The sequence below is a fragment of the Entelurus aequoreus genome, linkage group LG06 (assembly GCF_033978785.1).
Source record: "Entelurus aequoreus isolate RoL-2023_Sb linkage group LG06, RoL_Eaeq_v1.1, whole genome shotgun sequence".
Taxonomy (NCBI): domain Eukaryota; kingdom Metazoa; phylum Chordata; class Actinopteri; order Syngnathiformes; family Syngnathidae; genus Entelurus; species Entelurus aequoreus.
Genome location: NC_084736.1, coordinates 17,672,813 through 17,696,270, shown reverse-complemented (window position 1 = coordinate 17,696,270; position 23,458 = coordinate 17,672,813). Strand labels below are relative to the sequence as shown.

General features: G+C 39.5%; 2 protein-coding genes across 2 annotated transcripts in view; one reads left to right on the top strand and one right to left on the bottom strand.

Moving 5' to 3' along the window:
* The window catches only part of plcd3a (phospholipase C, delta 3a), a 57,630-nt gene extending 42,647 nt beyond the window's left edge, over positions 1-14,983 (bottom strand). The window contains exon 1 of the mRNA XM_062050133.1: positions 14,624-14,983. Within this exon, the coding sequence (XP_061906117.1) occupies positions 14,624-14,717 (94 nt within the window). The 5' untranslated portion in view covers positions 14,718-14,983. The remainder of the gene's footprint in view (positions 1-14,623) is intronic.
* Positions 14,984-20,766: 5,783 nt separating this feature from the next.
* Positions 20,767-22,368, top strand: hexim1 (HEXIM P-TEFb complex subunit 1). The gene has a single exon (XM_062050134.1). It carries the CDS (start codon positions 21,099-21,101, stop codon positions 22,101-22,103), a length of 1,005 nt encoding a protein of 334 aa, XP_061906118.1. The 5' UTR covers positions 20,767-21,098; the 3' UTR covers positions 22,104-22,368.
* The last annotated feature ends 1,090 nt before the right edge of the window (positions 22,369-23,458 follow it).

Genomic DNA, 23,458 nt, shown 5'->3' with positions numbered 1-23,458 from the left:
ACTTGAAGTGTTTTGTCAAGAGGATTATTTGTACGTTTTCAGAATGTGCTTGTTCTATTTTGGGCCGAAGTAAAACAAAGAAAACAATCTAAAGTTGTGGTAGTTGTATTTTTAAAATATTATGCTATGATTTTACTCGTCCAGCCCACGTGGGATTAGATTTTCCTCCATGCGGCCCCTGAGCTAAAATTAGTTTGACACCCCTGCTTTAGATTAACTTCACATCTATTGTTTTTTTGTACGGCGAACATACAAAATATACATTATTTTCCCCAAAAAATATTTCACAGTGGAATATCATACTCCAACAGGCTCATTCAGCTTCGTTCCCACAGTGTTCGATTCAAGAACTCTGCCATGCAGCAGTAGATGATATCTGTCTTTTACCTTACCGCTTCTATGTTAGCTACCTCTCTTTGTTTATAACATGCCAGAGGCTGTTCACCTTGGAGACCTGCTGCGGATCTACTCTCTTTTTTTATGCTGCCCCCTTTTTTTTTTGCTGCAGCTGTTACATGTACTGTAATATTGTACATGGTAATTGGGATTTGTTATTTATTGTATATATTATCAGTATATGTTATATACTGTATATATAATGTGTAAATATTACATATATGGTAAATATTACATATATGTTATATTTTACATTGCTACTATGGTACATTTTTAGTCTACTTAATACCTGCATTATCCTTTCAACCCTTACCCTTTCCAACCTTTGAAACTGAGCTACTGTGTGGAACAATTTCCCTTGTGGATCAATAAAGTTTGTCTACGTCTAAATCTAATATTTGACGTGAAGTAATTGGAGCGTTGAACAGGTCAATAATTCATAACCTGTCATAGTACCTGTCAAACTATTTCACAAGAGTAAGTGATGCTCACAGGTACTACACGAGAGGGAGTTCCCCAGACCTCGTCCCCCCCAAATTCAAGACTCTCATGGGAAAAAATGCATTCTACTATTTTGCCATCACACAGTGGAATGTACTACCAACAGACCTTAAAATTCGAACTCCTCTACTAAATTTTAAAACTGCCTTAAAATCATGGCTCAGCTCAACCTCTACCTGATCTGAACCAAAATTGATCCCCAGCAACGTTCCGAAGCATCAAACAGGTTTATATGTGGTTACAGTGTATATATATTTTCTCATTCTGTTTTGCACCCTCTTGGAGTCAACATGTGCATAGTCATGTACATAGTGTCATGTACATAGTGTATATACCCAGTGCCCCCCATTTTTTTTGTATATATTGTTTTTCAAATCACCTGACATGTATACTGTGTATATGTACATCATTTTTCCATTTTTTTTAACATTATTTTTTTATATACATGTTACAGGTTATATATATTTTATTATTGAATGCATCAAATGTGATGAATATATAATGGTCCACGATGGAAACAAGCCTTTTGGCTTTTTGTGCCATCCATTTGCCTTTTTTAAGCATTACATGGATTCAATTCTTTAAGAGGTCAATAAACTTCTCAATCAATCAATCAATAACAACATTGATTTTAATTAGAGATGTCCGATAATGGCTTTTTTGCCGATATCCAATATTCTGACAACTCTTAATTACCGATTCCGATATCAACCGATACCGATATATACAGTCGTAGAATTAGCACATTATTATGCCTAATTTTGTTGTGATGCCCCGCTGGATGCATTAAACAATGTAACTTTACCATGAATTGATTAACGTGGACCCCGACTTAAACAAGTCGGGGTCCACGTTAAACGGAATATGTACTGTACTGTGCAATCTACTAATACAAGTTTCAATCAATCTATCAAAATACAAGGTTTTCCAAAATAAGAGAACAACTTCAACTCAGTTATGGAAAAAAGTGCCAACATGGCACTGCCATATTTATTATTGAAGTCACAAAATGCATTATTTTTTTTAACATGCCTCAAAACTAGAGATGTCCGATAATATCGGCCTGCCGATATTATCGGCCGATATATGCGTTAAATGTAATATCGGAAATTATCGGTATCGTTTTTTTTATTATCGGTATCGTTTTTTTGTTGTTGTTTTTTTTTTGGTTTTTTTAATTAAATCAACATAAAAAACACAAGATACACTTACAATTAGTGCACCAACCCAAAAAACCTCCCTCCCCCATTTACACTCATTCACACAAAAGGGTTGTTTCTTTCTGTTATTAATATTCTGGTTCCTACATTATATATCAATATATATCAATACAGTCTGCAAGGGATACAGTCCGTAAGCACACATGATTGTGCGTGCTGCTGGTCCACTAATAGTACTAACCTTTAACAGTTAATTTTACTAATTTTCATTCATTACAAGTTTCTATGTAACTGTTTTTATATTGTTGTACTTTCTTTTTTATTCAAGAAAATGTTTTTAATTTATTTATCTTATTTTACTAATTTTTAAAAAAAGTACCTTATCTTCATCATACCTGGTTGTCCAAATTAGGCATAATAATGTGTTAATTCCACAACTGCATATATTGATTGATATCGGTATCGGTTGATATCGGTATCGGTAATTAAAGAGTTGGACAATATCGGAATATCGGATATCGCAAAAAGCCATTATCGGACATCCCTACTCAAAACAGCTTGGAATTTGGGACATGCTCTCCCTGCAATAATCCTGATACCCACTACAACTATGGGAAATACTATACTTTGACTTTCACAAAGTGCTTTTTTTTTTTTTTTTTTTTTTTTTAAACATGCCTCAAAACAACAACTACAAAAACAATGAAGGCACACAGCTTCAGTCCAGAGTATACTAGAGCATACTTGCCAACCTTGAGACCTCCGAATTCGGGAGATGGCGGGCGGCGGGGTTGAGGGGGCCGGGGTTGGGAGGCGGGGTTTGGTGGTAGCGGGGGGGTGTTTATTGTAGCGTCCTGGAAGAGTTAGTGCTGCAAGGGGTTCTGGGTATTTGTTCTGTTGTGTTTATGTTGTGTTACGGTGCGGATGTTCTCCCGAAATGTGTTTATCATTCTTGTTTGGTGTGGGTTCACAGTGTGGCGCATATTTGTAACAGTGTTAAAGTTGTTTATACGGACACCCTCAGTGTGACCTGTATGGCTGTTGATCAAGTATGCCTTGCATTCGCTTGTGTGTGTGTAAAAGTCACATATATTATGTGTCTGGGCCGGCACGCTGTTTGAATGGAGGGAAAGCGGACGTGACGACAGGTTGTAGAGGGCGCTAAAGGCAGTGCCTTTAAGGCACGCCCCCAATATTGTTGAGATTTTCGGGAGGGGCGCTGAAATTCGGGAGTCTCCCGGGAAAATCGGGAGGGTTGGCAAGTATGCCCTACGTCCGTGTTTTACCGGATATGTACCGCTCCGTACAGCAGCGTTTTAAAAAGTCATTAATTTTACTTCTTGAAACCGATACCGATAATTTCCGATATTACATTTTAAAGCATTTATCAGGCAAAACTGGACAATCATGCATTACATACTATACATTACCTTTTGCACAATATTAATTTATATTATTATGTGTTGTCAACTTTGTACTTTTTTATGTCATTGCCTGAAATAAATAAATAAATGGAAAAAAAATGAAAAGAATATCGGCAGGTCAATGTTATCGGACATCTCTAATTTTAATTAATTCTAATTTTTTTGAGCGAAGAGAGTTATGAAGTTAAAAATAGCCTACATTGCAGCTTTTTCCGTTACATTTCACCTGTTTGCTTTTATTCCACTTTTTTATATTTCGTTTTAATAGTATATTTACAATGTGACGCAGGCCTCAAATGGCCTTCGAGCTGCACTTTGGACACCCCTGCTGTGATTACGCCACCATACTGAAACAACAATCTCTTCAGGAGACCACCGCTATCAAAGTGTGTGCAGCCATGGCTTTAGTTTCCACCCCGTTGAACACAAAGAACTCCCCCTTGCCGGGCCCTCTGTTCATAACAAGCCTGTTTTTTTCCCAAGCTGTTACCGCATGCAAGGCATTCCCACAAGGGCCGCATTAACTTGCAGGTCATTGACCACGCCGAGCTGCTCCAACTGCCTTCCAAGCCGCCACAGAACACCTCACTGTACTAAAGTGCGAAGTGGGCACGGCTGTCGGGAGAGCTTCATTTTCATGCTGGGCTGCAGAAAATCTCCCTCCGTCAGACGCTCAAAAGGGCCCGCATGCCGGCTGGCTAGCAACCCCGCGGCACGGTGCCAGAATGCCAAGTGAATCCCAAGCACAGTGATCGTTCGGGCAGCCAGAAAAAACACAAACTAGAGCGAAGCGAGAGCCCTTGCACATAGCAGCTCCGCCCGGGCCCTGGTTCATGTTTCTCACAGGGTAACAAGCGCCACCAGAGCCGGCAAGCGAAGGATGGGACGTAAATATAGACAAATTAAGGTGTCGCTGATACCGCAGCCGCGTCAGAGTCGGCGTGCGATGACTGGTCAGGCGGTAAAAAGTAGGGCAGCTGTCTTCACGGCTTACGTACGGTCTGGAGAACTGCCTACAGAAGTCGTCTCTGCCACCATTGTCGCGGTAAAGGGTCTCACATTAGTCAACTGCTTGAAATTAGTCGACAATAGCGTCTTGGAAATTAGTTTGAAAGTGCCTTCAGTAAGCAGGGGGCCATTTTTTTATTGGCGGCCACACATTCTAAAGACAGAACAAACACATTCCAAACTAAAACATAAAAGAACAAAGAAAAAAAAATGCAAGTGGCTGCATGCTCCCACAAATGGGACATGAAAAACCAAAATGGCCGACAACCTGTGGGTCTTTACTGTACAAGATCTTTGATGTCTAAGGACGGGCACCGAAACCCAGTTTCATAATCGCGCTGGTGCAGATGTAGACGGTAGTAACTAGACTAGGACTGCAGCCATCGATTATTCTAGTCATCAAGTAATCTATCGATTAGTTTGTTCGATTAATCGATTAATCGGATAAAACACACTTTTAGCTTTTCACTATTTAGTGAAAATAGTTTAAATAAACAAAGATGTTTCTACTTGCCATAGCCTTCAATACCTTCTATTTACTTTATTTTACCTTTGAGCTTCTATTTACCTTTCTTACCTTAGTTTACCTCTTTTGAACTTACTTTTCCATGTTTAAACTTTTTTTTTACTTTATATTCACCTACTTGAACTGTATTTACTTTTTATTTACTATATTTTATCTTGTATTCACCCTTTACCTTCTTTTACCATCTTTTACCTTCTATTTAACTTGTTTGACTTTATTTTACCTTATATTAACCTTCCAAATACCTTATTTTACATACTATTGCCCATTTTTACCTTATTTAACCTTTTACATGTGACCTTTTACTTACATTATTTTACCTTTTATTTACCATTTACCTTCTTTTACCATCTATTTAACTAGATTTACCTTTGTTTACCTTCTATTTATCTTCCATTTCCTTCTTTCTGACCTTCTTTTACCCTATAGCGGTATAGCTCGGTTGGTAGAGTGGCCGTGGCAGCAACTTGAGGGTTCCCGGTTCGATCCCCGCTTCCGCCATCTTAGTCACTGCCGTTGTGTCCTTGGGCAAGACACTTTACCCACCTGCTCCCAGTGCCACCCACACTGGTTTAAATGTAACTTAGATATTGGGTTTCACTATGTAAAAGCACTTTGAGTCACTAGAGAAAAGCGTTATATAAATATAATTCACTTCACTATTTTGCCTTCTATTGGCCTTCTTTTTAACTTTTTATTTACCTTCTATTCACCCTTTAGCTTATTTTACAATCTTTTACGATTTAGTTGCCTACTAGTATGTTTTATTTATCTACCTTATTTACCATCTATTAAACTTGTTTTCCCTTTTTTATGCAGTCCAGATTTTATATATTTTTTTATTAATTGCACTCATTGAAAGATTAATCAAAGCAACATAAAATACATTTATTAAAAGTAATCGTTAAGCGCTACACCAGGCCGAAAAAATAAGTAACAACCGGTGCTATCATTCCAGTGCTAAATAAATTCTGCCTTAGCAACAGGTGCTTTAGCGGTGACATTGTGCAACTATAACATCTTGTCAGTAAAGTAGCACAACGAGTCTGACGCTGTTTTTAAACTTTATTGCCGACCTTAACATGCCAAAACAGCAGCCCTCATAACACCGCTAGTGCCACAACAACACAGCGCTCATTATGAACCAATGATGGTTACAGCTAGCAAGGTTGCATTCACGGACAACAGGAATTATTAGCATCAACATTACAACAACATGTAAACAATGCCCATCCATGGCTCTGAAAAAAGTTTTAGTTGGCGGAATAACAATTTTAGTCAAAAATGAGATTTCACACTAATTTTCCTTGTGACCTGGAATAACACAAAGATAAGATTGTGGATGTTTTGTTCAGATAGTTAATCAGATATTGATTGATCTATGTTGTATTCTTTTTACTATCTATAATGTACAAAATATATATCAAATGGCCCCCGAATTCTTTAGTTTTTCTGTATGGAGCCCCTGCCGTTTTGTATGTCTGTAGCTTTAGTGCTAGCTTTAGTGCTAATGAGCTGTGTTTATTATTGTGTACTTTATTCTTTATACTTATTTATACAATGTGACTCTTGTCCAACATAATAGATGCCATATATCACGTACAACAACGTAAGGACTGGAGGACAAACGCTGTAACCGTTTACCCCACAGTCATATATACCTTGACATATGCTAACATTAGAATGCTAATCTTTTTGCAAAATTTTGTAACCGTTTACCCCAGAGTCATATCACTTGGTGTAGGAACATTATAGAACTGCCTCTGTGCTTTTGGTATTTCCTCTTATTTGGCCACATATTAGATTGCGCATGCTAACGCCTTATACTAGCATTTTAGCTAATTTTGTATGTTTAAACCTAGAAATAATAGATTTTGATACTTAGCGCTATCATTGGCTTGTTAATGTTAGCATGCTAACGTTTTACACTACCATTTTTGCTAAATGTATTTGTATGACCCTAAAAATCACAGATTTTGATACTTGGTGCCATCTTAGAAGTATACTAACTTTTCCTGTGTCATCATGCTAACAATAGCATGCTAACGATTTATGCTAGCAATTTTGCTAATTTTAATCACTTAAACCTAAAAATTAGGGATTTCCGATAATATCAGACTGCCGATATTATCGGCCGATAAATGCTTTAAAATGTAATATCGGAAATTATCGGTTTCAAAATAATGACTTTTTAAAACGCCTCTGTGTACATGGACGTAGGAAGAAGTACAGAGCGCCAATAAACCTTGAAGACACTGCCTTTGTGTGCCGGCCCAGTCTCATAATATCTACGGCTTTTGACGTACTCACAAGTGAATGCAAGGCATACTTGATCAACAGCCATACAGGTCACACTGAGGGTGTCCATATAAACAACTTTAACACTGTTACAAACATGCGCCACACTGTGAACCCACGCCAAACAAGAATGACAAACACATTTCGGGAGAACATCCGCACCGTAACACAACATAAACACAACAGAACAAATACCCAGAACCCCTTGCAGCACTAACTCTTCCAGGACGCTACAATATACACCCCCACTACCTCCTACAACCTCAACCCCGCCCACCTCAACCTCCGAATGCTCTCTCAGGGAGAGCATGTCCCAAATTCCAAGCTGCTGTTTTGAGGCATGTTAAAAAGAATAATGCACTTTGTGACTTCAATAATAAATATGGCAGTGCCATGTTGGCATTTTTTTTCCATAACTTGAGTTGAAGTTGTTCTCTTATTTTGGAAAACCTTGTTACATTGTTTTAATGCATCCAGCGGGGCATCACAACAAAATTAGGCATAATAATGTGTTAATTCCACAACTGTATATATCGGTATCGGTTGATATAGGTAATTAAGAGTTGGACAATATCGGAATATCGGCAAAAAAGCCATTATCGGACATCTCTACTAAAAATCATTGCATTTGACACCTGCCGCCATCTTTGAAGTATGCTAACTTTTCTTATGCTATCATGCTACCATGAGCATCTCAATGTTTTATGTTAGAATGTAAGCTCATTTAAAAAATTAAAGCAAAAATTCATAGGTTTGGAGACATAGTGTAGCTATGTGGTGCTACATGCTAACATCACATTCACATTTTAACAGCAACACCATGCTCGGTTAGCACATTTGCTGACGAAAAAGGATCAAACTTACAGCTCCCACGTCTGTAGTTGACTGACAGCATTGTTGGCAGACAAGAAGGCTGTTTTTTAATATGTGTAGTGAAGCCTGTTTTTGTTGTTGTTATTTTTTTACAAAGTGGTGCATAATCTTGCTAGAGACAGGCCAGAGGCGGTATCATTACAATGAGGAAGGGGATTTTTCTTTCATGACGTGGAACTTCAAAAACGAATGTTTGAGTGAAACAAGTGATTTTTCGCACATTTGGTGCTCATACAGTGTATAGGCCCCCGCCAGAACGTCATCATAATGATCAGAAGAAAGATTTATTTTGAAACGCCGGGCTGCAAAGAGTGACTCACCGTGACCTCACGTCTGACTTGACTAATTATTACGGGAGATTTTAACAGTCATTGCAATCAGATCACAACTGGAAAGGGTGTGGCCACGTTCCAGACAGTTATACAAAAACACGGTACATTGGCTAATAAGCCAGAAGATTTTTTGCTGAAATGAATGAGTGATTTTTGATGAACAAACGCTGAACAAGCAGCAATAGTTGTTTTGATAAAAGTGAAGCGTATGCTGTTTTCTAAATTAAGGAGACACACTCTCAGAAAGTAATCCACTAACAACCCCCAGGACAAAACACATTTAGGCGAGCGTGTAATCAGAATTAAATTGACACTTTGGGAGCAGTTTGACGCCGCCTCGCAATAAAACCACATCACTTGCAGTTGAAAGATCAAATGTTTTTGCGCCTCGCATTCTTTAAACAATCCTTTGGAGTCTGTCTTGGACATCTTTTATGCAAAACACAAGTTTCCACTGCAGTTGATGCTGGTTATGAGGCAGACATTACAATAATAATAATAGTAATAATAATAATAGTAATAATAGTAATAATATTTGTTATTGTTTTTAAAAAAAAAAAAAGTTTTTAATATGTTGTATATGTTTTACTTTTTTTTAATATGTATAGTATTTAAATGTTTTTAAAATAATAATAATAACAACATTTGACATACTGTATACTGATAAGTAGGGATGTCCGATAAAATCGGACTGCCGATATTATCGGCCGATAAATGCTTTAAAATGTAATATCGGAAATTATCGGTATCCCTTTCAAAAAGTAAAATTTATGACTTTTTAAAACGCCACTGTGTACACGGACAAAGGGAGAAGTACAGAGTGCCAATAAACCTTAAAGGCACTGCCTTTGCGTGCCGGTCCAAACACATAATATCTACGGCTTTTCACACACACAAGTAAATGCAAGGCATACTTGGTCAACAGCCATACAGATCACACTGAGGGTAGCCTTATAAACAACTTTAACACTGTTACAAATATGCGCCACACTGTGAACCCACACCAAACAAGAATGACAAACACATTTCGGGAGAACATCCGCACCGTAACACAACATAAACACAACAGAACAAATACCCAGAACCCCTTGCAGCACTAACTCTTCCGGGACGCTACAATATACACCCCCCGCACCCAGCCCACCTCAACCTCCTCATGCTCTCTCAGGGAGAGCATGTCCCAAATTCCAAGCTGCTGTTTTGAGGCATGTTAAAAAAAATAATGCACTTTGTGACTTCAATAATAAACATGGCAGTGCCATGTTGGCATTTTTTTCCATAACTTGAGTTGGTTTATTTTGGAAAACCTTGTTACACATCCAGCGGGGCATCACAACAAAATTAGGCACACTAATGTGTTAATTCCACGACTCTATATATCGGTATCGGTTGATATCGGAATCGGTAATTAAGAGTTGGACAATATCGTAATATCGGCAAAAAAGCCATTATCGGACATCTCTACTGATAAGTACTGGACAGTGTTTCCTTTACAACCGCCACCTGCATGCCCTTGTTCATAAACACATTATAATGGGACTTAGGAATCGCACTATATATTTATTTACATAATATCCTGCTTCTCAAGACAGATACAGATCATTTATTTATTCTCCCTGTCCCCTAAAAGAGTTTGATAAAGTTTGATGTGTTAACACGTGATGTTTTTTTACACTCCGTTTGGTCCAAATAGCACGCTGAATGTCTTCCTTTGAAACAGTGAAGAAGTCATGTTTGTTTACACTACAGTGAGCTCAGGGAAAGTTACAGGCAGGCTGAAAGGAGCGCTTGATTTGCCCACCATAACCCGCCTATAGCACAGTACGGGTTAACCTCACTGGAGCTGATTTAACGGTATGAGGTCAAAACTCCTCATATCGGCCAGATGCTTAACTTGTGCACCCCTGTAGTTTGCTTTTACAACTCTGTACAGTAGATTCACCTTATATTCACCTGGTCTGCCAGAGAATAAGAAGACGTAGCAGTAGACGCAGTATCAGCGTTGCCATTTAGCGGTTTTGTTGCAATATCTAGCGAGCATTTAGGCCCCTATAGATACTATTTTTCAAAAGAGAAACAAGCAACAAATCTAGTGACTTTTTCTGTGCCTTTTGCACGCACATGTCGCTCTTCTCAACGAGCAGCGGGTGCTGCTGCAGGCGCCTCCCCCGAGCACTCAGTCTTGTTGGTGACTTTAAAAAAATATTTCGCCCACAACCCTCTCTCATATAGTGTCTATTTTATGCATCATGGTGCATTATGCAAATTACAAAATGACATCATGTAGACTTCATTACCACAAACAGATTGCAGTCCTGTGAGGAACACTGCACAGTTTTATATGTGAAGCTTCATTTAAAACCTGAACGAAATGCTTGAACAATTATCTTAATGACGAACATAAAAATTCATGCTTATATATTTTTTTTTTAGGGTGTTGTTGCGGCATCAAGAATATTCCAAGTATATCTGAAGTACAGAAATCCAGACAAAATGTGTGGGCGAATATACGCCTCCAAACAAGTGACGCAAAAGCGAGACCTCAGTTTAATAAACATCAAAGAGGCTTAATTAAGATTTTTTTTTTTTTTTTGTGGTAGTTGTTCACTTTTCACACGTGCGTGATAAGAATAAGCTTTTATTAGCATTGCTATAAGAACAATTAATGGTACCAATGTTCGGTAATTTTGTGTGTGTTAATAAATGTTAATTGTTATTGATAATACTATTCTATTTTTTTTGTAACATTTTCAAAAAGGTCTGATTATGATAACTGCTGTCCAGTTGTTTCGTTATTACATTACAGTCTCATTTGCAATGCAGATGCACTTCCAAGACATTAGTATGTTGTCAAACTAGGAAGTAGCTTTTTCCAGGAAGCTGAATATGTTATGTTGCGCCCTACAAAGTGTTTATACCAGGCCTGGGCAATTATTTTGACTCGGGGGCCACATTTAGAGAAAAAAATGTGTCTGGGGCCGGTATATCTATTTTTAGGAACACTAATACAAAACCTCACAATAATGTCTTGATTGAATGCTAAAAACGTTATGTCAGACCGCCTTAAAAAACGTAATGGAATTTTAATTTTTTCTATGAACGATAAAACACTGAATATTGACAAAATATGAACGTCACACCTCCTTTCGATCGACATATTTTACAATCAAGTGAAACGCAACAAAACAGTGAAATATGAACAAATAAACCCACCTACAATCTGATATATCTGATATTTGCTGAATTTCCCCCAGGGATCAATAAAGTACTTTCTATTATATTCTATACATCACTAAGCTTTAGAACTTTGTTGTGAAAATTTCCTTCCGCGTCTGTGGAAACGCTTCCCGCCCACACTGCTTGGTGCCTCATCTAAGCTGTTGTGACGTACATTACTGTTCAAAAGTTTGGGGTCACATTGAAATGTCCTTATTTTTGAAGGAAAAGCACTGTACTTTTCAATGAAGATAACTTTAAACTAGTCTTAACTTTAAAGAAATACACTCTATACATTGCTAATGTGGTAAATGACTATTCTAGCTGAAAATGTCTGGTTTTTGGTGCAATATCTACATAGGTGTATAGAGGCCCATTTCCAGCAACTATCACTCCAGTGTTCTAATAGTACAATGTGTTTGCTCATTGGCTCGGAAGGCTAATTGATGATTAAAAAAACCCTTGTGCAATCATGTTCACACATCTGAAAACAGTTTAGCTCGTTACAGAAGCTACAAAACTGACCTTCCCTTGAGCAGATTGAGTTTCTGGAGCATCACATTTGTGGGGTCAATTAAACGCTCAAAATGGCCAGGAAAAGAGAACTTTCATCTGAAACTCGACAGTCTATTCTTGTTCTTAGAAATGAAGGCTATTCCACTAAATTGTTTGGGTGACCCCAAACTTTTGAACGGTAGTGTAGATTACCATGGTAACTAATTAGATGACCATAGTAACTAATTAGGTTACCATAGTAACTGGTAAATCATCCATAAGCGCAGATTCCAGCCATTGAAATACTTTATATAGTTGAAGACTTACGGTCATTTGAAAACATGACTGCACATCATAATGGCAGCTACCCTTTCCATCTTAAAGATCTAAAAAAATAATTTGGGAATGTCCGGCGGGCCAGATTGAAAAGCTCAAAGGGCCGCATGTGGCCCCCGGGCCTTAATTTGCCCAGGTCTGGTTTATACTGTAAGTAACGTGCTTATTACACGCCAGCTGTTTGATTGTAACATTCACCTTCGTTGTAGAATTTGTTAACAAATTTGGAGATTTTGAAATCGCCATGTAAAATTGATAATGCTTATAGTAGCCTTTCTATGGCAAATCCAATGTAAATTAGCGTCAAGCTAGCGCATTTTGGAAGAGTGGAGTCTTACTTTACGTATGAGCGTTTTCTACCAAGCATACTTGCTTTGTTGATGTTGAAAATTGCAACTTTACTTCGAGGGATTTCTGCCGAGTCCGCCCTGAGTGCTGCTTGAGTGATTGTTTACGTGACGGACGTGACGAGTCTGCAACCAGACGTGACGTCACATGCAACAAAGGTATCGAAGTATGGCACCATTTGATTTTACGTGAATGAATACTCGTTAGGCCCGATGAAATTCAGTCGCTTAACTTCTTTTTACGCTTGTGCGACGGTTAGGAATATCAAAATGTGACTTATAACATTGCCAGTACCACCAGTGAAGCTTTTATGATGGTCACAGTTTGGCATAATATTCATATTTCCCATTTCTAAATTGTTTTTTTTCTGACATTTTTAACACCGTCTGTCATTTTTATTTTACAGTAAAATAAACCTCCTGACTATAACTGAACATCCAGCGCCTCCTCGGGGGGTCCTGACAGGTGCTGCTGCTCAGCAGGTGTCTATTTTGGGTGGGCTGGTGGACTGTACTGTACGTTACTGTAGTGGGCGTGTGAGAGCGGGAAATGTGAGGGGAAAAACATGACCTCCTCCCCTTCCTATCAAACTAATCTACACCCACAGTCCATTAAAGTGCTCATTACCTGGCAGCTAATTAAATACGAGGCTCATTTAAGTGTGTTATACAACCCCCCATAAATATACTGTACAGCCTATTGGCACCACACTGCTGTATAAGCAAGCATAACAATATATACAATAAATACTCAATAATAATAATAACTGTAAAAATAACTGTATAATAAACTGTAATAATAATAAACTGTAATAATAATAAACTGTACAAATAATAAATTACCTGTAAATAAACAGATAAAATATAATTTAAAAAAATTAAATAATAATAAAATATATTAAAATGTCAAAGATTATAAAATATAAAAAATTATAATAAGTTTATAATAAACTGTAATAATTAAATAATTAACTGAATTCAAAATAAAATAAAATATTTGTTTAAATGATAGTATAATAAAAGATATTAAACTAAAAAATAACTACAAAAACTGTATAATAAACTACAATAATAAACTTCATAAAATAAAATATAAAAAATAATAAAATATATATAGTAAAATATAGTAAATTAAACAATATAAAAATATAATAATAACTGTATAATAGACAGTAAAAGGAAATAATAAACTGTATTAAAAATAAATAAAATATTTAAAAATTTTATAATACAATAAAATATAGTAAATTATGTAAGAAATACCAAAATTAAAAACATAATAACTCTATAATAAACTACAATAATACTTTTTAATCTGTCAAAAAAGTCAATAAAATATTAAAAATATCAAAAATAATAAAATACATATAATAAAATATAGTAAAATGTAAAAAGAACAAAACATATTGAAAAAATAAAATACAATACCTGTAATAACTGTATAATAAATTGTAATAGTAAAATGTATAAAAATAAATAAAATATAACAAAACATTCAATAAAATATAAAAACCATAACAACTGTAATAATAACATATAAAATGATATTATACATATACATGTATAATATGTCAGTGTGCAAGCCCCCTTTTCCATGAAATATTTGCAGCAGATTTGGTGTGCAAAAGTTAGTCAAGTGCAAAGAAGAAGGAATGAGGTCACAGGTTATAAAAGTTGTGGCAAGAACACACTTAATAGAGTTTGATCTTACCGAGCCTCTGAATGGGGTCCATGGTCTTCTCGGCCACTTTTGGTCTTTGCTGCCTGCTGGGGGGGGCCACTGACTTCTCGCTGCTGGCCAGCATGATGGCGCGTAATAAGATCAGCACAGGCCGACACGCTCGCCTCCTGCCTGCCCGGGGAAGTGACTCTCTGCTGAGGTGTACCTCTCACGGCGGACTGGCCCAGAAAGACCCTGACGGTGTCCGCGAAGGAGGAGCGGGGAGGGCAGCAGGATGGAGGAGGAGGGAGGACTCCTTCTTCTTGTCCACATGCACGACAAGTCCCTCCCAGTGCCTCTGCGCGTAATTTGACCCCAAAAGCAGGCGCACACTTTGGGCTGCTTGTCCGCCTGCACACACACGCACACACACACACACACACACACACACTCACACACACACACACACACACACACACACACACACACACACACACACACACACACACACACACACACACACACAGCAACCTGACGCTCTTCTGTCAACAGACCTTGCTTTTGTTACTTTTCAACACTCTCTCCCTACAAAGTTCATACATATAAACCAGGGGTGTTCAAACTTTTTTTCACTAGGCGCTGCACAACAAAAAGTATACAGGGGCCATTTTGAGATTTTTTTTTTTCCTAAAAAATGCTGAAAACAGATATATATTACATATAGACAGATAACATATATTTAAAGACATAACTTATTGTCAGCTTTGTGTTATAGGTCAGTGGTCCCCAACCACCGGTCCGGGGACAGGTACCGGTCCGTGACGCATTTTCTACCGGGCCGCACAGAAACATTAATTAATTTATAAACTACCGCATTTTCTCTGACTTAACTTTCGCCTGTCTAACTAAACACACCAATAAGCTTGTTAATAGTTGTAAAGTACAACTCCTTTGTTATAGCACATGGGACAATGCACATTAATAGACATATAAAATGTTAACGTGCCATATTGGAGCCAAAGGCTAATTTGTTGGCTGTTTTTATCTGCCACACGAGGAAAGCCGGTCCGTGAAAATAATGCATACATTAAACCGGTCCCTGGTGGAAAAAAGGTTGGGGAACCCTGTTATAGGTGACAAAGTGTATTATTATTATTATTATTATTATTATTATTAGTTATTACAGGGGTGTCCAAAGTGCGGCCACGGGGCCATTTTAGCTTCCCACCAAAAAGCTCTGGTTTTAGCTTACCACCAAAGCTCGAGTTACATTGTCGGAATAAACAACAGTAAAAAGCTAAGAAAAAAGAGCAGAAAGGCAATGTAATGGAAGACAACCTGAAATACTGATACTAATAACTAATAATAATACAATTTGTCACTTATAACTCAAAACTGACACTAAGTGTTTATATATATATATATATATATATATATATATATATATATATATATATATATATATATATATATATATATATATATATATATATATATATATATATATATATATATATGTGTGTGTTTGTATCATTTTTGTCAATTAAAAAAAAATCAAAGTGTCCCTCACATACTTTTTGTATTTTGTATACAACATTTTTTCTCATTACATGATGTCTTTTTGCTCTTTTTTACTTACATTTTTACTGTTGGTTGTGGGCCAACAAAACTCGAGCTAGGGGCCGCAATTGGCCCCCGGACAGCAATTTGGACACAACTGCTCTGAACTCTTCACAGCCTTTTAACTGCATTAATATCTACAAAGTGACAGCTTTTAGTTTAAAACACAACACATTCCGTCATGAAATGTTACTTTCTGTCTTATTAATAATTGACCTTGTGGACCCCGACTTGAACAAGTTGAACAACTTATTCGGGTGTTACCATTTAGTGGTCAATTGTACAGAATATTTACTGTACTGTGCAATCTGCTAATAAAAGTCTCAATCAATCAAAAAAACCCTGCAATAACTTTACACACTTCACATGATGCAGTAGCTTCTTTTCCGCCAGCAGATGCCGACAAAACCCACAACAAAGCTGCAACTGATACAATTGGAATTATATTTTTATATGATTTGTTCTGTGGTCGACAAACGCAGCAATGATCCAAACCCGAGTGCTTGACAAAAATGCTGCAGGTTTACGGAACAAAACAGAAGTTAGCCAGGCTACCGGGGGTGCCAGACTTTTATGATGTCCGTGGGATGACCAGAAAAATATTACAATATCATACAGTATAGAATGTAATTTGAATAGGGACGATACAGTTCAACATAGTTCCAAAACAATAAATGCAATTGGTGTGCTGTACTAAAATAGTTTAAAGCTAATGCTTATTTTCAACTCTTGTCCCTAGCTGGGATTTTAAATAAATAACATTCTAACACACCATACAAACAATACACATTCTAAAATAGCACCCTGTTAAATAAAATACACAATCCAAGGTAAAACCATAAAGGGGAACTGCATTTTTGGGGAATTTTGCCTATCATTCACAATCCTGATGTAAGACAAGAACACATAAGTTTTTCTTTTTTAATGCATTCTAAGTAAAGTACATAACAATGCAGCTAATGAAAGTACACTATCACACCCATAAAGCACTCTAAAAAAAAAACCATCCAAATAATAGTACATTTACATGTTGTGACCTGAATATTAACCAAGTATTAGTGATATTGTTATTATAAGCTCTAACGCTGAGGAACTACTTTTAACTACTTTGGGATACCAACACTACTATACTACTATATGGCATTAATGAGAGACAACAACGGCAACATTCAGTTTCAGTTTACAATGTAAAGCATCACATATTTCCAGTTGTTTCATTACACGTCCGAAAAGGAGTAGTAAGAAGCAGAGCTTATTTAATCATACCCCTTTTCATATCATAGCAATTTCATCCCATTTCATTGTTCTCAGTTTGTAACAGAACAGTGGAAGAAGAAAAAACTCTGTGGGCTATTGAGCGTTTTCTATTCGGGCTCCAGTACTCTGGAATGCCTTACCATTTGTATACTCTAGCCTTTAAATAGACCACCCTTTTAGACCAGTTGATCTGCCGTCTCTTTTCTGCTCTGCCCCCCTCTCCTGCGTGGAGAGGTTATTAGGTGACCACAAATGATGCGCTAGCTGTTCAAAGTCGGGACCCGGGGTGGACCACTCATCTGTGCATCAGTTGGGGACGTCTCTGCGCTGCTGACTTGTCAAGATGATCTCCTGCTGGCCCCACTATGGACTGGACTCTCACACTATTAACTAGATCCACTCGACGTCCATTGCACCGGTCATCTGCGGTCCCCTCCAAGGTTTCCCATTGGGTTGAGTTTTTTCTTGCCCTGGTGTGGGAGCTGAGCCGAGGATGTCGTTGTGGCTTGTGCAGCCCTTTGAGACACTTGTGATTTAGGGCTATATAAATAAACTTTGATTGATTGATTGTCTTACAAAAGGATTGTGAATGATAGGCAATATTAATGAAAAGGACATTGAAGTCACAAATATTGGAAAGACAGCAAACTACAACCCAAATAATAATCATATTGCTTAAATAACACACCAAAAGTGAGATATTTTTGCGTTGAACGTCATTAAGTGCGCAGGTAAGTCCAATAAGGTTTGCACTGCAAGGTTTTGAGCTAAAGGTGAAATCTCACCTTGATGTTTGTTGCAAGCAGTCAATTAAATAAAAGGAAGTCGTCCTTGTGTTTGATGTAGGGAGTAGGGGGCGCATCTTTTTGCAGCAAAGGCCACAGTAAGTGAGGTCGTCTTGTCTTTAAAAATCCGTTCCACTGGAGAAAACAAGACACATTTCTCATTAGGTAGGAAGGCTCTCAGTAAACAGAACAAGTCATTTTCTTACCAATCACAAAGGAAGCAGCGCCCTCCTGTGGTCAGTGCTGGTTACTGCCACTGCTGCTACAACAATACACTGTCTTGTATGGACATACTGATAGATGTGTGGCCACTCTTCGGGTTTAAAAGAGGCTGCAGGCGTGCAAGGAAGTTTTCATGATGGGAGTTATTCTACCTGAGGTGATGGAGGAGAAAATCCAAGTCACAATGTGTGCACACCATGGTGATGATTCCAATGCACTCCCTAATGCAGCCTCCTCTAATCCCCTGTGAAACACTCTCACACCAACTCCACTGTGCAGAACTGTCGAATGAGGCCTTTTTTTCTTTTTTTTTAACAATATCTATCTTTCATCTTCCCCTCCATTGCTGCACCCACGTTTTGAGATTAAGTCATGTCTGCTAATCCGCACAAGCTGTGTGATCAGTGCAGAAGGAGCAGTTTTGCCTGCAACCGTCGTGGTATATTATTTGTCAATCCTGGCGGCCATTAGGTTCCATATTAACTGGAAATGTCCAAGCTTTATTTACCAGGCCTGAAACTCTGCCTGCTTCTATTAGTGGAAACATCAGGCCTGTGTTGTTTGCAGCCATACTACTACCAATACTACTAGTCAACTATAAAAAAATACGCGCAGTTAAATATGACGTCACAGTTTTATTTGAATGATACCGGTTATCACATATATAATAATAAACATTAAATCCACAATGGTGCGACTTGTAAAACTAGTCCTCGTTACACTAACACGGGAGCCTGGGTACTGTCTAATTCCTGGAGCACCCTCGGCGTTAGGGTGCTAATGTGACGGTTTCATTCGCTTCTTTTAATAGCATACTGGAGTCTCATTTTATAGGATTAAGTAAAATCGATGAAAAGTTGTGTAGTGATGCGTAATAAATGGAAGTAGTAGTACAGAATTCCCAACAGGGAAGTAGAGCACTCCAGGAAGTATACCAGACCCCGGTGTTGTTAACAATGACCTGGTGCTGCCAATTGTGACGCTTATTGAGTTATATCTGATTTGCTCGTTTAATCGATCATGTTAATCAAGAGAGAGCACGTTCTGGCCAAAAAAAAATACTTTTATTGACCAATTGCATTGTTCGCGTCGAATGAGCTAGCTTAGCATTAGCCGCCTCATTCACGGTGTCAGCAATGGCGTTTATTTTTCCCGCGTTGCCCCCCCCCACCCACTCTCGTTTGCTCGAACGGCCGATCACTTTATCACGCAAACGTTTATTAATTGTATTTTGGTGCTGGAAATGGCTTATTTGTTTGGTAGTGACGCAGTGTCTCGCTTTGCTAGCCAACGTTAGCCAAAGCTAGCTTGTCCTTAGCGTGTTCCACATGACGCTACAGCACTTGCACTGCGAAAGGAAGGAATGAGAGGGCGCTCGCAGAAATGCTCTCGACGCTTCAAAGCGGCTCCGGTGAGAAGTTTTGAATGACGATGGGGCAAACGTGCGCCGCCCTTCTTTACAAACATCTCGTCGCTGTGCTCGGCTTGGTGGCTTTACTGCATTTGACGTTTGTTTACGGCTGATTCCACACTTCCGCCAGCCCGTGCCGACCCACGCCCCCAGTGTGTATCATTCCGCGCGACGCCACAAAACCTCCTCCATCAAATTATTTAACGCTCACATTCACTTAAGAACGACGCATTTGTTTGTAGTTAAACGCTGTAGTTTGCAGTATGTCGGAAATGCGTCTTTAGAAGCCATTTATCATCGCGAACATTTGAAACGGACTAGCTTCTTTTAGAGCGCTCCTTCACTTTGCTTTAAACGTAAGGGGTGTGTGTTTTGCTCGTACAATTTACTTTTGAATGCCATATTTTTTATTGTCAAAATAAGCCTTAAACCATGATATTAAAATAACTTATGTATCTTAGCGAGGTTATCTGGTCGTTTTCAAACGCTTTGTTGCGACTGCATGTCATTTTTTAAAAGACCCTCACCCGGAATTTGCCAGGTGGTATCGCCCGAGCCGAAGCCCAGGATCGCGTTCTTGGTTTGCGTGACGTCACGTTGACTGACAACCAAACCGCCCAATCAGAAAGTCGCTCAGGCTTAGCAACAGCGAAACCGCCCATTTGTCCAATCAGCGACGAGAGAAGTTGACGCTGACCCGCTCGACATCCCGGCATTCGATTGGCTCGCCCACGCGTCAATTATCTAAGCCTTTTGGTTATTGTAGTTCAACAGAGTATCACTTTGGTTGTAATGTACGGGCAGACGCACGCCACATCCCACAATGCACCGGGGGCAGCGAGCGATGCCATGCGCGTGGCTGGAGGCGGAGCACGTATATAAAGAGCAGCTCTCGCTGCTGGAACCGCACACTGGATACTGTTGTGACGGCGGGACGTCGTCTACAAGCGTCACGTTGACTTTGACAGCGTCGAAACGGTTAACAGTAGTTAGCGACAGTTGCCCTGTCAAACCCTCCGGGAGTGTCATTTATTTACTAACTTTACGTCACGTTTTTAAACACAACTTTTTTTTTTAAAAACAAAACAATCCGCACTATTATTTTTGGGGGGATTGCAGCATAACTCAGTTTTGCGAACTTTGACGTTGTTGTTTTTTTTTTTGGGGGGGGCGTTGAGGTTTTAAGATGCGCTAGGAAAAAAAAGGAGCCAGAAGAGAGAAAACGGAAAAGATGACAGATTCAGCGGAGCAGACGCATCACCTGAAAAGTTGTGGCAGCCCATCAGGTGGGAGCAGCGCCGACAAGCATCTCCCTGCCAGCCAGCCTGCAGTGCCACATAACGGCACAAGAGGGCGCCAGAGGGGCGAGCAGCAGGACAAGTTGTGGCAGAGCCGAGGCGGGCAGAAGGGGGTGTGCCCCGGCTTCGCTGCCGGGGACGACCGTAGCGACCCCGGGGATGCAGCACTAGCAGCAGCAGCTCCGCCACCGGGGGAGACCCCGGATCAGACCCAGGAGGGGGTGCAAGTCGACTCCGACACCGGTCTGGACGCGCGCCTGGGCCGGAAGCGTCACCGGCGTCGCGCCGCCAAGAAGAAGCGCAACTGGAAGCCTTACTACAAACTTTCCTGGGACGAAAGGAAGGCGCTGGAGGAGCGAGAGACGGCCAGGGCGTCCCGCCTGCGGGAGGAGATGTTCGCCAAGGGGCTCCCGGTGGCCCCTTATAACACCACCCAGTTCCTCATGGACGAGCACGACCGGGAGGAGCCCGACCTCAACACCGAGACCGGACCCCGGCGCACGGACGACACGGGCAGCGAGGAGGACCTCTTCGAGCACGACGACGAGGACGACGACGTCGGCAGCGGCGGCGGCGGCGGACTCGGAGTCGGCGTCGGCAGCGACGGCATCGGCAGAGCCGGGAACGCCGGCGGGGAGTTTCTGCAGCGGGACTTTTCGGAGACCTACGAGATGTACCACGTCGAGAGCCTGCAGAACATGACCAAGCAGGAGCTGGTCCAGGAGTACTTGGAGCTGGAGAAGTGCATGTCCCGCCTGGAGGAGGACAACAACCGGCTGAGGCGCGCCGCGGAGCCCGGGGGCGAGAGCGTGAGCGTGGAGGACTCCCTGCCGAGGCTGCGGGAGCTGGAGCGGGAGCTGGAGAGACTGAGGGCCCAGAACACGGAGCTCCTGCAGAGCCAGTCCGGGGAGGACCGGGGACAGACCACCAGCGACTAGAGACTCCTGGCAGTCATTGAGGAGTGAGGACTAAATCGATACCGTTTCCCCCCCCGCCCCGTTCTGGACTTGAATTGTTTTACTGATTGTATTTTTGTTTTTGTAAAGACAACATGACGTCATTTTCCCCCGGAAATTACAGTTTGTATGTTGCGTTTCCTCCGAGCTACCAGAAAGAAATATGAATTATTATAACTATCAGCCCAGTTACTGTTGACGTTTTAACAGTTGTCTGTTAGCATCCGGTCTATAATAAAAACATATTTACAAAATGTTTGACTAATTTTACATGCAAAGTGTTTTTTTTTCAGTAAAAAGTTTGCTCCTTATTTGCTTTTTATAACCTCATTAGTGTGCTTTTTTTCACAGTGCAAGGGAAATCTAAGGATGTGTTCTAATATTTACTATTATTGTTAAACACAATAAAATCACTAGGTTAGAATATACCATGTATATTTCAATAATATTCATTCTGATATTTTTCTTTCAAATATTCACACCCCTTTCAATTTGGCTCTAATCCAGGGGTGTCAACTCCTTTTAGATCGGGGGCCACATGGAGAAAAATCTACTCCCAAGTGGGCTGCACTGGTAAAATCAAGGCACGATAACTCAAAAATAAAGACAACTTAATTTTGTATTTAATAATTAAATGTTTTTGGTGAATTATATTTATATAGCGCTTTTCTCTAGTGACTCAAAGCGCTTTACATAGGGAAACCCAATATCTAAGTTACATTTAAACCAGTGCGGGTGGCACTGGGAGCAGGTGGGTAAAGTGCCTTGCACAAGGACACAACGGCAGTGACTAGGATGGCGGAAGCAGGAATCGAACCCTCAAGTTGCTGGCACGGCCACTCTACCAACCGAGCTATACCGCCCTGAATATAAGATTGTCTTTGTTTAAAAACAGAACAAGCACATTCTGAATTTGCACAAATCATCATGTTTTTTTTTTACAATTACCTGTTGCGGTTAATAGTATATATAGTTTATTTGTCGTTATTTATATTTTCTAAATAAATTATGTGATAATGTTGGTGTTAATTTTCAATCAGGATAAAAAAATTATCAAAATCCAATTGCAGTTTGTTATTTATGTAGTTTGATCATTTTCCTCGGCTTGTACCAACATCATGTGGTTTATTTTGTACATAAGTAGCATCTACAAAGATACAAATAATTGCTATTGTGACATCTAGTGGACACATTTAAAACAGCGATATCTTTCATTAAAAAATTTCAGGTTAATTTTCATTACTTAGCAAACTCATCCCGGATGCCAGACAAAACCTGTTCGCGGGCCTGACCCGGCCCTCGGGCCGTACGTTTGACACCCCTGCTCTAATCATTCA